At 35.9% G+C, this 18,696-nt stretch overlaps 2 protein-coding genes across 2 annotated transcripts in view; both read right to left on the bottom strand.

The window, feature by feature from the left end:
* Nucleotides 1-962: 962 nt before the first annotated feature.
* Nucleotides 963-8,851, bottom strand: LOC129283420 (small nuclear ribonucleoprotein E-like). The gene is made up of 5 exons (XM_054919255.2): nucleotides 8,689-8,851; nucleotides 6,031-6,057; nucleotides 5,162-5,224; nucleotides 4,320-4,398; nucleotides 963-2,675 (listed from the first exon to the last, which is right to left on the bottom strand). Exons 1-5 carry the CDS (start codon nucleotides 8,734-8,736, stop codon nucleotides 2,614-2,616), a joined length of 279 nt encoding a protein of 92 aa, XP_054775230.1. The 5' UTR covers nucleotides 8,737-8,851; the 3' UTR covers nucleotides 963-2,613.
* Nucleotides 8,852-10,893: 2,042 nt separating this feature from the next.
* Nucleotides 10,894-18,696, bottom strand: part of LOC129282634 (glutamine-dependent NAD(+) synthetase-like) — a 30,535-nt gene continuing 22,732 nt past the window's right edge. The window contains exons 14-19 of the mRNA XM_064114050.1: nucleotides 18,564-18,670; nucleotides 18,120-18,251; nucleotides 17,474-17,543; nucleotides 15,749-15,877; nucleotides 14,483-14,659; nucleotides 10,894-13,888 (exon numbers count right to left, since the gene is read on the bottom strand). Coding sequence (XP_063970120.1) covers nucleotides 13,529-13,888; nucleotides 14,483-14,659; nucleotides 15,749-15,877; nucleotides 17,474-17,543; nucleotides 18,120-18,251; nucleotides 18,564-18,670 — 975 coding nt within the window. The 3' untranslated portion in view covers nucleotides 10,894-13,528. The remainder of the gene's footprint in view (nucleotides 13,889-14,482; nucleotides 14,660-15,748; nucleotides 15,878-17,473; nucleotides 17,544-18,119; nucleotides 18,252-18,563; nucleotides 18,671-18,696) is intronic.

Genomic DNA, 18,696 nt, shown 5'->3' with positions numbered 1-18,696 from the left:
ACAGAAGAGAAGAAAAAGAATTAAATATAAGAATTTCTATAGACAAGGAGTAGAATAAGAAGTGAGCAAATTGAAAAAAAAGAGAAAAGGAGAATAGATGTGTGAAGGAAACTGGAGAAGAAAAAAAAGCATGTGAGAGGAGAAAAAGTTGAATAGGAGGTTGACGAGTAAGAGAAAGATCAATATCATTTGAATGCTTTGTGAACGAAAATTTTGCCTCAAATTTTGTCACATATTGAGGTGTAACAAAATTGCCTTCCAACTGATATAATAATAATAGCTGGATTGATAAAGTGCTTTTTGCCTGATGATACAAAGTGCTGCTATTACCCCGCCTTTAGCTCGAGCTACCATCACCCGCGCTCAGTGCACACAAGGAATTAATCCTGCCGGGTACCCATCCTTTTCACCTAACCTGGGTCGAGTGCAGCACAATGTGGATAAATTTCTTGCTGAAGGGAAACACGCCATGGCTAGGATTCGAACCAACGACCCTCTGTTTGAAAGGCAAGAGTAGACCACGACAAGCCCACAGGGAAAGATGACCAAAAATTCGATTGGCAGGGTTTCCACAGAATTTCATGACTAAATTGCTGCTTTCCATGACTTCCCGTGGCATCTCGGGAGTTGGGTAGAATTTGGGATGTCACAAAACTGGGGAAAATGGAAATCATGAACACCAATTATAATAGCAGAGTATGATCGCAGAGTATGAGAATTGCGAGACACTACAAACTGGAAAGCTGCCGTAGCCAAGAGGTAAATGCAATTCCATGACTTTCCATGACCACAAATTTTTCCAGGAAATTGACAATTTATCAATCTGTTATTCTTTCAAGGATTTCTGCCAAATAATCTATCATTTTTCTGTTATCAAAACTTATCTTTTGTCAAGGTGAACTTACCTTTCAAGAATTACATAATAAATCTATTTCAAACAAACTACAGACAAGATCAACACATTTTCTTTGTTTACAAACTTAAACTGTTTTATTAAATTCAAACCATGTTTTTACAAGTTTCCATGCTAAAAATATGTCTTGATGTCATAATTTTTTAGTGAAAAGATATTATTTCTATATTATTGGAGCAAGTGCATTGACACTTAGTACAACTTTTCTTGCCTTAGCATGAGAAAACCAAACGTATATGTACAATGAAACTGAGGATAGAATGTTTACTTTCCCTTTTTTCTGGTAAATTAAGTCGTCATTGATTGTACATTACTTCAACATTCTCCATGTTTATTTGTTGAACCATACAAATAGAAAAACATACAAAATATTAAAAGAAGCTAAACCTAAGAAACATTGATGGTTCTTGTGCATTTCATATCAACGAGCGCATATCAGGAAGCCCCCCCCCCTCCGAAAAAAAAACATACAAATTGAAAAGATGAGGTTAAAACTCTACTGACATTTACACAATATCAACATGATCCTTGAATAATTAACACCATGAGTGATATATCTACATTGTCTTGTTGGAAACCCATTGAAAAGATAATTAACAGTTTAATATCATCTCCCAATTGAAATACACATAGGGGGACTGTAACACAACACTTAGTGATTGATTGTAGAGTTAATTTGTATGATTGATTGTACATAATAACCAATGCAATCAATTTTAAAATCAACCCTGCGATCAATCGCTACACTTGGTGCTACAGGCCCCAGAAATTTTCAAACTACAAAAAAACACTCCCTAATACCTCGGTCACATTTGCTCTACGGCGGCCGTACGGCGAGTAAAAAACAGCAGTTTTGTTCATTTTTATTCAAACCACCTATGTATAGCTGGTACAAAAAATGTTAAAACAGCTGTTTTCGTCTCGCTGTACAGCTGCCGTAGATTAAATGTGACCGAGGTATCATTTTGATGAAATAATGATAAGAACTTAGTTCTCATATAGCGCACATCACATTATGATATCACGCTCCTCGTCCCTATGTGCTTCCAAAGGACTTGGGATACTAAATAGGTAAAGCAGAGAGTGTCTGCTGTTAAATGGGACAAAAAGGGATGAGAATTTGCCAAATATGATGGGTGGTGATTTCAAGCATGTTATGGTGTTGGTATAAAGAGAGTTTGAATCAAGCAGTCTATTCCAGTTAAACCGTTACATACAATCAACACTCGGGGAGCGATTAGCTGCAAGAAGCGGCGCGGGAACAATGGCCTAGATGCGGTCTCACATGGCCCTTTCCTGGAGGCAGCAATAAGAAGTGGACTGCTAACTTCTGGGTCCCGTCTTACAAAGAGTCATGATTGATCAAATCAACCTCAACTATATGGAAATCCATCATTGTCATAATTTTTTTACCTACAGGAAATTTGAAGACTGTCATTTGCAAACGAAGAGAAGCACACTGAATCATCTGAACAATGAATGTATGAGTATACATCATATCTAAAAAAAAACACTTTAAACAAACATGCTTGTGAGATTTTGGCATCGCTGGCTTTCCATAGTTTTGGTTGATTGGATCAATGAAAACTCCTTGTAAGGCGGGGCCCTGGTTCATCAATAAATGTTGAAGTTACAAGACTGGACTGGAATGATCCGTTCCATACTGGTATAATATACAAGGTGACACTGTTGAGGTACTTCTATGCAGCCTGCTGGACGTTCTGAATCAATGTGATGTTGTCCCCCTTCAGTAATATCCGTCCTGCGGGGCAAAAGAAGGGACAGGAACAAACTGATTGTTACACCATCAACTTTAAAACACAAATTTACTGGCATATAATGGTGTCTAGACACCGTATTAAAGTGCAATGTTCACAAGTGACAAGTGATACATAATGTCACAATGCTATTAATAATAGCTGGATTTATAAAGCGCTTTTTGCCTGAGGATAAAAAGCGCTGCTATTATTACCCCGGCTTTAGCTTAACCCTAAAAAGACTGGGGGGGGGGGGGCTGATTCAGCCCCCCCCCTCAACATTTTTCGCGATAAATCTGTAACGTGAAAAGCTGGCGCCGCGCTGTTCCATGCCTTTTTCCTTTCAAATCTTGCGCAACTTTTGAGACCAAATTTGCGACGCCCGGGTACGTGGTTCCAAAATTACGTAACATTTCGTAAGTGCATGTCGACCCAAAATTACTCAAAAATGCGAATTTGTGTACAAATCCAATGCAAATTGTGTTTTTAGCCAAAATTCATAAATGTATCATTATTTTCAATTTTACTAATCAGACTCAATTAATTTCATCTTGTTTATGGTCAGAAAAAAGTCCCGGACAATTTCCATTGAAAAAAGTCGAAAAACAAAGAAATACATAAGAAATTTTAAAAACAATAAAATACATAAGAAAAGAATTGTGATATAGAATTTTTTTTAATATACATTTGATCAGAATCCTACAAAGAGTCTCTGAATAAAAAATTAGCAGTTTAGAGACCTTATTTAGTTAATTAGAGCAAATCTTTGATTTTACGCATAAATTAGCATAATTAATGAATTATGAGATTTTTCGGAAAATTTGATCTTACAGTCTTGGAGATTATGCCATGGGTAACACACGTGCCAATTTTCGTTGCGATCGCGCGGTCGATGGCCGGGATCATAGGGGGGGGGCTGAATCAGCCCCCCCAGTCTTCATAGGCATCAAAATAGCCCAGTCTATTTAGGGTTAAGCTACCATCACCGGCGCTCAGTGCATGCATGGAATTACTCCTGCCCGGTACCCATTCACCTCATCTGGGTCGAATGCAGCACAGTGTGGATAAATTTCTTGCTGAAGGAAAACACTCCATGGCTAGGATTCGAACCCACGACCCTCTGTTTCAAAGGCGAGAGTCAGAACCACTAGACCACGACGCACCCACAATGATAGAATTATTTATTAAATGGGACACTTACATGTATGCCATTGCATTTCCATTTATTGTAATGACGGACAAAAAGCCCTGTTGATAACATGCAAGAGCAGAGGTGCCGTGGCCGGGGAATGAACCCCACTTTCATGTCAAGTCAGGCTCCTTAGACTGCTTGGCCATGGCAATTTCAGGAAGAAACTGGCATTCTGACAAGCCATGAATACATCATGTGCCTATGTTTACTTTTGCAAATTTCAATATACTCTTGTTTCACTCTTGAATCTATCATTTTGCAATATTTGTTTAATGTAAACTGTCTGAAAATTTACGAGACTTCTGTTTACTTCATAACAATAGAATTAGCCCCCATTTATCCCAATGATTGCACTTTGCCAAATTCCATTACTTGAATTTAGCTCTTACTTGAGCTCAGAATGCTAAAAATATTCTTTCCTCCAATTTCAGAAATAGCTGAAAAGTCTGTGACTTACCGAGTGGTTTTCTTGTCTTGTTCTTCTTGTGGTACTCCTCAGCATCGTCTAGTACTACATTCATGTATTCATCAAAACCCTGAGGAAAAAGAAAATAGAACCGACATGAAAAACTACATAGCCTTCTCAAAGGTGTTAATTTCCTTCAAGAAGTTCCTCTGTTTTATGATGCACTCAACCCAATTGAGGGGAATGGGGACCCGACAGGGATATTCAATGATACACAGTATGTCATCTTATCCTTCAACTTTTTTCCCCATCAATGATGTTTTTCATATGGTGGTCCTTTTCAGGACCAACACTTGCCCAAGAAAGATACATGGTGTACCATGAAACCTCTACACTATTCTTCTTCGCCATGGGAAACCTTCAGAAGTTACATGTTTTTCTTTTCTATTAGGACATACACATCAATACACTAGCTATGTTGCATTCGCTATGAAAATAGTATGATGGAGAGAAAATACACATTCATGATAATTACGTGCGCATGTAATGGGAGTCTCTACCCCTTACCACAATTCACTCTGCCAATTTAACATTTACATAATCTTACCGATCAGTTTCCAAAATAGGTTTATCTTTCTTGTCTGATTTCTTTCAAATTTTCAACAAGCTACTCTGGATAGTATTCTATTTTCACACAACCAAGGTCGGAATTCCCCTAGAAAGATAAAGCCACAAAATTATGATTTAATTCTAGTTCTTTCTCTCTCCCTCACCACTATAGTTATACCATTACCATGTATTTCTAATCTTATACAATTTGTGTGGATTCATGAAATAGCTAGTCTATGACTTCTAAAAAGTGGTATGTGCCAAGTAAGAGTGACAATACTTACAATGATATGCCCTTCGATCCTGAGATTTGATTGGTCGTACAGCCAGATCTGAACTCTTGACCTCTGGAGACACAAAATACAAATAAAAATAATAGGGGGAATGTTAACATGATCATTCACATAATGGAATTACCCCATTCTCAATTCTATTCATGAACTTGTCAAGCCATGATATATTTCAGAGCATCGCAACCTTTCAAATGAACTAGAAAACAAAGAGAAATCTTTTGTGGAAGGTACCCAATTTAGGGTGTCAGATGTCAGCAATTTTAGGCCTTCTTTATTTAGATTCATCATGACTTTAAGATATTTTGGAGATGTAAATTTGTGCTAAATACCAGGTGAAAAAAAAAATCAGGGGCTACTTTTCAAAACTTACTGCATGAATCTGCAACATGTAAGTTTAACATCGCAGTGAAGTCTGATTTTCCATGGCTCTTTTTTTTCATTTCCACTTGGGCTCTTTTGATCATTTGGGGGCGAAAACGATCCTAGCCCCATATAATTTTTCCCTGCTAAATTACAGTGTAATAAGTGAAAAATCAATTTCATATGAATGTGGTTAATTTGCTTTCAATTTCATGAAGTGCTTGCCTTTATGAGGCTTCAAGGGCTAGGTCAAGGTGGCCAAATGCAGGTATTATATTGGCCTACATGTAGTTGCACGGCCCAGTTTATAAAACCTTCTTTCTCTCCCCTTCCTCCCTCTATTATTCTTGTTTATCCCTAATTTCAACCACTTGAGAAAAAAATCAAAGAGGGGGATGTAAAAGTGCTCCAGGAAATGGTAGTGTCCGGTTTTGCCACCGTTGTGAATTCAATATTTCTATAATATCTGGGATAAAAAAAAGAAACTGGACTGTACTTACATTCTGAAGATATCTGAAAATCAAATTCTGTGGGAATGCAAAAGTTAGAAAATAGTCTGTCAAGGAAAATTATTTGACAAATTAATTTCAATGGCAAGCAAGATGAAACGATTCAAGATCTGAACACTGAAAACAATATATTTTTTGCTACATCTATAGCGAGTCTAGATGTTTCAACCCTTAGGCTAGGGGCGCAAGTAACAAGAAGTGAAATCCATTCAATACAATTGTTTTACATCCCACAATATTGATCTGCTATCTGCATATAAAAATTTACAAATTGAAATACAAACAATTTTTCAATTAGCAGTGGGTCATTGTAATTCATGAAAACCAGATCCCAGCAGTGTTGTGCCAATCAATGAAAATTAAATGGAAGATTTAGATCCAATCAATTTCACTATTCATATAAAATTGCACTAAGTTTTGAACCTTATTAAATAAGAAAAATCAAACTATGGATATATGACATGATTCCTTACATTATTTGCTTGAATTTATCAATATCTAACATCCCATTTAGTGTAGGCCACGATACAGACATCTGATATCTGTATTTTTTTTCTCACTTTTTTGTTTCTCCTCTTACTTTACTTCTTTGGTTTCTCCTCTCTCTCCTTCTCTTTCCCCCCTAAACGACATCACATAGTCCAGCAGAACTGACCAATCACCAAACAGAGACTGAAGCTATCAGGAGTTCAGGGGCCGATTGCACGAAAGGGTCTTTCCAAGGACCGTCTTTCCTGTCGCCCAATTTTTATGATGCGCCATGTGAAACGCATTTCAAATAAATTATCTGCAAACATATTTTACTCATCCGTTAAAATAAACAAAATGTTAGTTTATGAAATGATGTGATATCTCATGAAATTGTATAAAATTTTATTTAAAAGCAAGCTTACGAATTGTATTGTTTATCATAAATTTCAGAAACACTCCGCTTATAGCGCATCATAAAAGATGGGCGACACGAAAGACGGTCCTTGGAAAGACCCTTTCGTGCAATCGGCCCCAGGACCATTCATTTGAAATTTTGTTGCTCACCGGAGAGATATGAGATTGGGACATGTACATTGGCATCAGTCTCCAGACTAGTTTAACATTTTATTTTCGCTCTCCCAACTCCAAACATATGCCTCCCTCCATATTTTTCCAATTTTGAGACTCCACAGTGGCAAATTGTGTAGAACGGATAGCGATGCGTTCAACGCTAGCGGGCGTGTACATTTTGCTTATTACATGACGTCATCTAGCCACTGCCGATAGCCAATTTATGAATGAAAATATAGTAAGCATGCGCAGTGCAAGCCTTCCATTGCCCCACACAGTATTCCACCAAAACAAGTGTGCAATTCTCTATCACCTCGTACAAAAATCGACCTAGAATTTCCCTTTCCTATATTTTATATGAATTATGAAAGGTATTCTCGGAGGATCTATTTTTCTCACCGATACCGCACAGGTAAGCGAATTTCGATTACTTCTTGCTTTTCCGTCAAAATCTTACGAATTAGCGTCGCAGGGGTGTGAGTGGTCACAAATAAAAAGATCTGAAAAAAGCTGAAGTGTTGAAAAAGTCTGAAATAGAAAGAGCTCCCATACTTTTTGTACAGAGGAAGGCCAAAAATAAGCTGAAATTAAGCTGGAAATCAAAACAAAAATATCTGAAATCAGATTAAAATCTGAACTCTCACACCCCTGGCGTCGATATGGCATTGTGTTCGTTGGAGTTTGTAGAGTCTATCGCAACGTGCACAAAGTCAATTGATTTCCGGGTTTCGGAGCGTCGCGTGAATTTGCATGAAATTGCCGTGTCTCGATAATTTTCAATCGATACTGGAGCGATCCGATCGCAAACCAAGACCAATTCCCGCGTAAACAATGTGACCGGATATCGTTATCGCTATCGATACTTTCGCACGCAGTCCGAGGGAATTATTTTGGCGACCACGTAGTCATGACGTGATCTGCGCGATTGACCAATCAGCGGTCTCCGATTCGCTGAGCCGAGACGGTCTATCCGTTGTAAAGTCTATGGACGATTTACCACTGTGGACTCACAGTTACATGCTACATTTTTTGTAACAAAAAAATGAATTGTAAAATTAAATAAATGTATTCCATAAATAATTGAATGAATTGACTTATCAACGTCTCTTGACAAGCACAAGGATGGAAGGCCGACACAAAGAAAGAGAAAGGGAATTTAATGAGGAATTATCAGACATCGATCATGTCGACAGAAACAAATTTTTTTAACAATGTAACTTAGTGGAACTTACAAAGTCGAAGCAAACCAGTCACGTCACTCACCAAAATGTCCTTTCCCCATTTTTAATCTCAACCCCCATTAATAAATTTGTTGGCCAGGCCAAGTTACTAAAATACTGATCAATGTTGGGGGGCTGTGTAAAAAGGAAAGGAAAATCTGTTTTGTATATTTTAGTCTTATTATCAAGTTAGTCCGACCTCTGACTCTGAGACTGAGTCCGACTTTTGTTTTCCGCTACACAGCGCACAGCAGATGCAACCACAATTTAACTTCAGTCCCACACGTTAGTGTAAGTGTGAGCAGTTTCATATTCAACAGAAAACAAACACACATTAAGATACATTATAACGAGAAAAGGAGCATGTATTAGTTCTTTAAAAGGATACAATCGGTTGGACCATCACTTTCTGGACCTTCTGCCCTTTATACGCCATTTTCACAGCTTAGATCTGATCGATGAAATAAGAACAAACAATGCAGAATCGTTCCCGCTTCGTGGAGATCGCGTTCACATGTGTTTTGTCAAAAGCTATTACTAAACTGTCCCTCGCTAGAGCGCTAGAGGGCGACATATATGTTTTTCAGTCCTGACTGAAAAAGATAAAATGAGTTCAACTGAGATTTTCTTATATCCCTCATCCTTTCCTTCTCTACCCCATATCCTTCTCCTCCATCTTCTTCTTAATCCAATTTTGCTCCTCCTTCTTCTTCTTATATTGGCAAAAGTTTTAGGAAAATCCATCAAAGAATAAATAAGTCATTAGAATTCAAATTATTTGATTTGTGACATCATATGCGAGCAGCTTTCCTACATATTGTATGGTAAAAAATCAATGAAATTTCATTTTCTCTGAAAATTGAAAATGGTTTTTATGACAAATTATATATCTTCAGTATGTATTTAATAAACACATGATTTCCCACCCACTCCTAAAAAAGAAAAGAAAAAGTCATTACGAACCATTAAAATGTGAAATTTAAAGGAGAATGAAACCCTTGAAACCAGCTGAATCCATATAAAAGAGAAAAATCAAAGAAACATATTGTTGAAAGTTTGAGGAAGATTGAATGAATAATAAGAAAGTTATGAGCATTTGAATATTGAGATCATTAATGCCATGTAGATCCTCCCATTGGCAATGCGACCAAGATCTGTGATGTCACACACGTACAACTCCCTCATTACTTTAGTACTTACTTATATTCTCACTTTTATAGAGTCTATCACAAGGTGAGGTGTTCTCTTTATGAGAGGACAAGTACAGAGGTTTCACAACATTATATCATTGATGAATCGTTTGTCATATGATTAGAATGAGCAAAAAGAGATGTTTTGGGGTATATTTTCAGTGTCCAAAACTGGACAACTCTCCCCTTTTGGACACTGAAAATGTACCCCAAAACATCTCTTTTTGCTCATTCTAATCATATGACAAACGATTCATCAATGATATAATGTTGTGAAACCTCTGTACTTGTCCTCTCATAAAGAGAACACCTCACCTTGTGATAGACTCTATAAAAGTGAGAATATAAGTGAAATAAGTACTAAAGTAATGAGGGAGTTGTACGTGTGTGACATCACAGATCTTGGTTGCATTGCCAATGGGAGGATCTACATGACATTAGTGATCTCAATTTTCAAATGCTCATAACTTTCTTATTATTCATTCAATCTTCCTCAAACTTTCAACAATATGTTTCTTTGATTTTTCTCTTTGATATGGATTCAGCTGGTTTCAAGGGTTTCATTCTCCTTTAAGCATTTATATTACATAACATATGGGCTGCTGCTCGTTTATGACGTCAAAAATCAAAAACTTGAAATTCTAATAACTTCTTCACCAATATCTTTTTATTATTTTTCCTTCTATTTTTACAACAAACTTTTCGTCAGGGTGAACTTCCCCTTTGCTTTAATGAGTCTGAAATGTAACAATATATGTCTGATTCAGAAGACTGCGAACAATTGCTGCGAAGCACTGTGCATAGTTTTCCACATCAGGGCCCCGTCTTACAAAGAGTTACGATTGATCGAATCAATCTCAACTATATGGAAATCCACTGTCATAATTTTTTCTTCAGGAATTTTGCTCAATGTCTTTTGAAAACAAAGCTAGAGAAGCATACCGAATTGTCAAGAAAAACAGTGGACGTATGAATTTATGTCATTTCTAGAAAATATTTTAAACAAACTTGTGTTTTAGATGGTGACATTGCTGGCTTTCCATAGTTGCAATTGATTGGATCAATCGCATGTCTTGTAAAATGGGCCCCAGATGTATATCACTTACGTTTATTGTAACAGCAAACATATAACTGCAGCCTTTGCCTCGATCATTATTCACCTCTTCTTTTTCCCTTTACCACACTTATTTAAATTAACTCATTTTTATTTGGCCAGTCAGATTTTTTTTTTTTACCACTTTTTTTTTAATTGATCACTTTTTTCCAGTTTTTTTTTTCTTGTCAATTATTTTGCAACAATGAAGACATGTCTTTTCAGCAAAATCTACTCCCCCGCAATTAAACAGTCACTCTACCCGCTCACTTACTCAAGAAAGAAAACAGAAAGAGGAAAACACATGAAATATGATTAATATTTGTGGCAGATCACCTTCACAAATCTTTATTATCTGTGACCATAATTAGAGGGTTGCATAAAAAAAAAATTAGTTTCATCATGAAATTTACAAAGTAGTGTAATACTCTTCTAATATATGCCTATGTACATGTAAATCATATATCAATTATATGAATATTCATAATAAACAAATGGCTTTACAATAATACATATCTTAAGTTTACTGCTATTTAAAAAAAGAATATTTACATGCAACAGGAAAATAAAAGAAACAAAATCTGTCCAAACAATGCAAAATATACACTAAGATCTTCAAAAGCTGATTAAAGGCACAAGTGACTAATATATTTCATCTGATTTTTGGCATGTTAAACACACACAAGTTACTTTAGGGATATACTTCATATATCAGATACACTTCATACACCACGCGATGAGATGCCCTAGTCCTATTGAATGAGCTATTGCTGTAGTGTGGTAGATTGCCTTGACTTTATCATCCACCATCATTATTCTGAAGAAATCAATATTTGAGCAAATTAATTCGTTTTCAAGATTTGTAACTTACTTTCACATTCACAAGTTGTAATCAACTGTAATGATCCTGGGTTTTGATTTCAATGAAATACACAGAAGTGGAAACTGTTAGGAGTTAGATATCAAGAACATCAAAATTATTAAACTAGAATATTAAACTACAGTGCAAATTTAAAGTAATACATTAAATATAGATGCCCTTTTCCATCCTTGAAGATATAACTCAGTAAAAAATTTAAAAAATCAGGGATATGTGACAAAAAATCTGTGAATCATTTCATATCACACACATTACAGTTTCAAGAAAAGAAAATAGAAATAATTTGTGAAAAAAAAAATACTATTGAAATTGTATCATTTGAAATATATTGTGAAGATATCTCATTAAAAAAAATCATACATGCAAGAACTTCACCTCAGTGAAGCAAATGATTAATCATTAAATGAATGTCAGCAAAATATATACAGGAAACCAGATCACCTGAATACTTGTTTCCACACACTTATCTCATTTTGAATACATTTCACAATATAAATGATTTTTGCATCGTGATTCATGTTATCAATGAATACAGCAATGCAACTGGATATACTGAGTGATTTTACAACAAAATAATGCAGTAATCTGTTTTTCTAAAATGCATTGCTGCACTGATGCTGTGGTGGGATTTTTGTGTTGTGACTCCAAAGCATTGAATTATATAATTTGCATTTTACACTATTCATCGATATGATAAATTTGATAAAAATACACATGTAAACATTGCATATGCTCATCTAAACACATGGATACAAATTCATAAAATGTATTGTGCAAATCTAACACACTTGTTATTATCATTATCATCATCATCATCATCATCATGACCATTATTATCATGACCATCATCATCATTATTACTGTTATCACCACCATCATACTACTATTATGTTACCAATGTTAGTAATATTATTAGATTCATAAATGTTGCTATATATCTCCCTTTCTTACGTTTCAAAATTTGGTTTCATTTTCTTATCAATTCCTCATTTTCATCTACCACCATGCAAAATTTGCAAATACTGCAGATTTGCGACAAAATAATTTTAAAACTCTTTCATGAACGGCTTGCCATAGATGGTTGCAATGTCAGGCAATCTTGTTGCACATGAAACACCCCATAGACATGATAAAAACATAAATAACAAAACCTTACAAATGCCGTAACTTTCATGCAACATATCACAAAAATAAGAAGTCATGCTGCTCCTCACTTGTATACAAACACTCAAATATCACTCAGAATGAAAACAAACATTGTCCAATTCTATAATTCATCTCTTTTGTACAATGAAGAGCATAACACAAATATTGCACCTTTCGAAAGATTTGTATCAATATCTCATATAACTTTTCTCTGGCAATGAACATATAAACTAACAGGTATCAAGAAAACAAAATTAAAATACAACTTTCACCTAAATGTGGCACCTCCATCCAATAACACAGGACGTTTTTGAAAAAAAAAGGAAGTTATACATTTGAAGTATTTTTATTCAAACAATATATTTATATATCATTTTGTATTATTGTAAAAAAAAAATATCCACAAAGTCATCCTCCATGTTTTCTTGCGTAATTTAGAGGCCACATGCAGGATTTATTTTTGCAAAGAGAAAAAAGGGTATTAAATTATTTAAAAACATAAGAAGAAGAGGGATTGAAGTAGCCACACTGATCACTGGGTTGCTTCTTGACTTTTTTTGCTTACACGGAAGGATCAAAATGGTTACCCTTTGAAAAGTTATCAGATCTGACAGCTTTCCTCGTTTCTGATTGGATGAGAAACACAGGAGTCTGACTGTTGCTATGGAAATTATTGCACGACAGCTTGTCAGTGTTGACAACCTTCATGAAACGGTCCCTGTGAGCATGATTTGAGTGGATTTAGTAAAATGTGCATAGAGAAACTGATATGTGCAAAAATTACCAATCCATGACTGTCATAAACAGGGAAGGATGCGGAATATAAATTGCGTAAAATGCTGATCGTACAGTCCCAAGCCATTAGGTTTGAAAATTCTTTTTGGATTTGGGCCTAAAAGAATTCAATACTCAATCAGATTCACACAGTTCCAATACTCTCTCTTATCCAATTTCCCATGCGTTTCAACGGTGATGACTGATCCTCATTTGAGTTATTTGAATTGGAGTTTGGTGACCTGGCCCTCTTCGATTGGCTGACACCTTCTGTGACCTCACTTGACCTCTTTCGGGTCATTCTCTGTGGGGGGCTGACATCTGTCTGCTTCTCCAGGGCTTCGCAATCCATGGGCTTCTCTGCGTCGTCACTGGAGCGTCGTCTGGTGGCTACGCTGGTGATGGTGGTCACATGATTGGCATTACGCTTGCTCTGATTGGTGAATGGTGCTGTGACATCACTGGAGGAGACCTTGGCATCTACTTTTTCTTGAAGACGAGCTGCCTATTGATATGAAATTTAAAAAAAAATTGGTGTAAAATGATATCATCTTAGTTTTCTCCCTCTGCTGCTCATGTGTCTTTGTGATTATCTCCTTTTTCTAATTTGTCATCCTCATCATTGTCAAAATCATTATCTTCAGAGCCATTATCATCATCATAATCTCCAATAACATCATCACCACCATCAGTATCAACATCTTCATCATCATCCTCACCATCCTCACCATCACCATCACCATCATCATCATCATCATCATCACTACCACCACCACCACCACCACCATCATCATCATCATCACCATCGTCATTTCTATCAACATCATCTCCATAATCATCATCATCATAATCTCCATTATCATCATCATCATCATCACCATCATCATCATCACCATCATCATCATCATCATCATCATCACCCTCATCATCACCATCATCATCATTACCATCATCATCACCATCATCATCATCATCATCATCATTATCATCCTCATCATCATCATCATCATCACCGTCACCATCATCATCACCATCATCATCACCATCATCATCACCATCATCATCATCATCACCATCATCATCATCTTCAAGAACATACCTCCTGATCAATGCACTTGAACTGCCATGGCCATCTTGCGTTGTAAAGGAATTGTCTAAGATCAAATCGATTGTCATCCGGGCTGTAGGACTCGGCATGGCAAGACGGTGTCAAGGTGGTCATCTTGTGACGGTTGATTGAGTAGGAGCGGAAGAAGTGCTTCACCTTATCAGCAACCTATGAAAACCAACAAATACCTTTGTTACTATACAGGTATCGTAGCCAAGTGGTCTAAGGCGTCTGAATAGACATATCATCGGCGGTCATCCGAACCGTCGTATCAGTCAATTTTGGTCCAAAAAAAAAATTGATTTTGAGATTTTTGCATAAAATGAAAGTGCAAGTCCTACTCTATTCATAAATAAATTTCTAGGCAGCATTTTATTCTATTTTCTGAGATATGACAGGATTTTCACGGCGATGAATTACAAATTTTTAATAAAATGTGCAAATCCCATTGGAAATGTGTACTGTAACAGAGCAATATGACGTTTTGACTGACCGCGATTTCAATGCGTGCCATCAGCCAAACCGTCGCATCGGCACTGGGCACTGCATTGACTTTGCACGTGAAAAGCAATTGCGCACATTGAAATCGCAGTCAGTCAAAACGTCATATCTCTTTTCCCTATGGTGTTTTTGTACAGGGAAAATCTAAGCCGCTCAAACCGAAATTACAAGCATGTAGCTCTTTTGCGATTTTTCTCCGATCCTTAGTTTTGTGTAAAAACAAGGATACCAATGTCAAGTGATTGTCTTGGTCTTTTCAACCATGTATTTTTCTAGCAATTAATATGTTGTAAGGCTGGAGAACCAAGTGTGAAAATTATAGTAAAATTTGAAGTCGATTTTCTCTGAAATGGGTTTGTATACGACGGTTTGGATGACCGCCGACAATATGAAAGACCAAGATCGACCCCCAGGCCACGGCACTTATGCCAATGAGCAAGGCATTTAATCGACAGTGCTCTTTTATCTTGCATTCAAATAAATGAAAATGATATACAAATTCTTGATAACTTTGTGTAGAATTGTTTAAAAAATTCACAAAAAAAAAAATATATATATCTTTCTCATAGTATAATGGCATTATCTGAAGTATGGTGTTCAAAAATTGTATAATTATTTCCAAGGTGAATGTCCTATCAAAAAGCAAATAATCATGATAAGGATAATGATAAAAGAAATAATAACAATTAATAGTAACAACAACAATAACCACAGTAATAATAATTACAGCAATATGAAAAATATGTTTCAACTTACTTGTGTTGGTGAGCAAGACTCCTTCCATTCATTAACAAGCTTCATAAACATACTGTATGGTCCACAGAGGCTAACCTTCCTAAGACGTCCAAATATTGACAGCTCATTGTATGACATACCCATATCAACCTGAAAGTATGAAAGAAATATTAAACATAAAGTCAAATCTTTGATAAGGATACTGGAAACTTACTTGGAAATAGTGTGGGTTTTGCCATAGGTTGCCTGGTGTATGTATGGGTGGGTGGGAGGGGGTATAAACTTACCCCTTCCCCCATTCTTTGGCAATCTTATGCTAATTAAAATGTGAGAAGCTATCCTCAGGATTTTGATTGACTTTTATTCCTGTCAAGTCCTTAGGAGACATGTGCCCTGTTGCATAAAAGACAAGTTTATGGTAGCTTTGCCATGCAATGGTAACTTACATGAAATCCTTGATTGTGATTGGCTGTTGATCAGTGTTACCATGGTAGTTACCATGATAGTAACTTTTATGCAACGGGGTCCAGATACGCATCCAAGTTTGCTGAAGTCATTTTATCTTTATTTTTGTATTTTGCAGGGATGTAGTTGAAACCGGCATCAAGGCTGCATTTTGCCGGCCTCGGGCCGAGCCAAGTGTACAAAGTCTATGGCAGAAGGTTTTTCTATAGCGGCCTCTTGGCTCAGAAGTACCCAACTCGACTGGTAATGTTTTAGAACAAATTGAATCAACAAAATTTCTTGGTATCTTTATTGATTGTAAATTATCATGGAAAGTTCACATTGATCACCTTTGTAAATTGCTCTCAAGAAATCTTGGAGTAATTAATAAACTTATACCTCATTTTCCTCATCACATTTTGAAATTATTGTATTCTACTCTATTGCTACCATATCTGAATAATGGAATTTTAGCCTGGGGAAACTTGAATCCATACTTAAAATTAAAAAAAGAGCCGTGAGGATAATTTCTTCTTCTGACTTTCTGGCTCATACTAATCCGCTATTTTATTCAAACAAGTTATTGAAAGTAACAGATTTATATTATTATTTTGTTGGTATATTTATGTATCAACTAAATAGACAGGAATTACCGAGTGTATTCTCTGATTTGCTTGTTCAAAATCAAGAAATCCATTCCTACCCAACTCGACAAGTACACAATTTCCACATTTCCCCAGTGCGCACTGTTCTTGCCCTTAAATCATTTACTTTTACAGGGCCTTCCTTTTGGAATAATTTAGACACCCTTATAATTGAGGCGCCCTCTTTATATTCTTTTAAATGTAGGCTGAAAATATTTCTTTTACAATCGTACGCTAGTGGGTAAGCGCCTTGCTCGAGTTACTATCATGTAGAACTCTTTATAATGTATTATTTTTCTACATTTGATTTATCTCGCTCCATTGCATTAGGAGTTTTTAATCCTTGATTAATTTCTTCTAGGAACCTATATGTCTACAAGCTTTGGTTTTTAATAGGTTCCTCATATTTCCTCATATTGCACGATTTTGTATTTCTTTGTAAAACACTGTACAACTATGTATTTTTTGTCACCTTCTCATAATTATGTTCAAGATGTATATTATTGTGGAATGTGAAACAATAAATCAAAATCAAATCCCTAGCTTTTTGAGTATTATACTATATGTATGCATGTTATTATTTCTATATGGAATGGAATAAAACTGAATAGAATTGAATTAAACATCCAAAACACGAGTGAACTTAGTGACATCTTACCTCATCTGTTTGTGAAACCTTGCCTGCCTCTAAGGGTTCTAATTCAGCTGTAGGCGGGGCATCCATTATCCTACAGATAAAAAAAACATGCAGTGTTATTCTAGTCATGACTTTTGTTTGTGTAATAAAGTGTCTCATTGAGGGAAAGTTATGTCTTTTGAAATTGACCATGCACTATACAAATACCAACCATTATAGTGCAATTCCTGTCTGTATGAGCTGTAAAATGGTTATCAGGACTATCAATTTGATTGATTTTAATATAAAATCCTTTTTCTCCACATTATCATGATATGAATTTGAATGTTTCCATCTACGACACCATCTAATCTTTTTCGGTATTGGTTTTTTAATTTCAATATTAGTATTACTAATAGCTGTAATATCAGAATTAAAATTCGCAATGTCGTTTCTTCAAAGACGATAATTAATGAACCATGCAAGGCACCAGCAACAGGTCCTTAAGTAAAAATGTAAACTGAACACCCTACAGTTCTCAAATTTGAGAAGAAAAAAAATACAGATTTTCTACTCTCTAATTTTCTAGTATTTGCAGCAATGAAATTTTAAAATAAGTTTAGATCAATAATATATGAATAAAAATTCAAATAGTGTTTATCATATTACAATTATTACCCTTGCTTACCCTTGTAAAGCAGGCAGTTTGAATGTCTTCATTGCATAGATGATAAAGCTTCTGAGATCAGTCTTGCTAATACCTCCTATTGGGTTGAGATCAGCACTGGAACAGTCATACTTGGTATAGTATCCTCTCAAACTAAAGAAATAGAAAGAAAAGACAGTCAAATTCACATACAATGACCACCAAAAGGGGAAACAAAAAAATCTGGTATTCATTTACAGGTCCACAATTAGATCTTAAATGAAATAGGACCTACTTAGCATTTAGTTCTTTTCATTAGAACTTCTAAAGTGATATGTCCATACCCCAAGCTGTTCCCAGGACCAGTAAGCCAACTGGTCTAACCAAGATCGATGATGAGATCTTCAAAGTGAATAGAATAGGACCTGCTTAGCATCTAGTTCTTAGTCCTACCATTTGAACTTGTAAAGTGAAATTGGTTCTCACCTCTCATCAACATTAGCTGTTCCCAGAACCAGCAAACCACCTGGTCTATCTAAACTCCACACAGAGAGCTGAGCAAAGAGGTACGAAAGGACCATCCGGGTTCTTGCCTGATATTGGAGAAAATAAATATAAT

This window comes from Lytechinus pictus, chromosome 19 (assembly GCF_037042905.1).
Source record: "Lytechinus pictus isolate F3 Inbred chromosome 19, Lp3.0, whole genome shotgun sequence".
NCBI lineage: Eukaryota > Metazoa > Echinodermata > Echinoidea > Temnopleuroida > Toxopneustidae > Lytechinus > Lytechinus pictus.
This window is presented reverse-complemented; position numbering and strand designations above follow the sequence as displayed.

Coding starts and splice junctions, on each gene's coding strand:
- LOC129283420 (XM_054919255.2), bottom strand. CDS start 8,736: ATGGCGTATAAAGGGCAGAAGGTCCAGAAAGTGATGGTCCAACCGATT. Junction 5,225..6,030: donor TTTTCAGATATCTTCAGAAT/GTAAGTACAGTC, acceptor TTGTGTCTCCAG/AGGTCAAGAGTTCAGATCTG. Junction 2,676..4,319: donor CAAGACAAGAAAACCACTCG/GTAAGTCACAGA, acceptor TTTGCCCCGCAG/GACGGATATTACTGAAGGGG.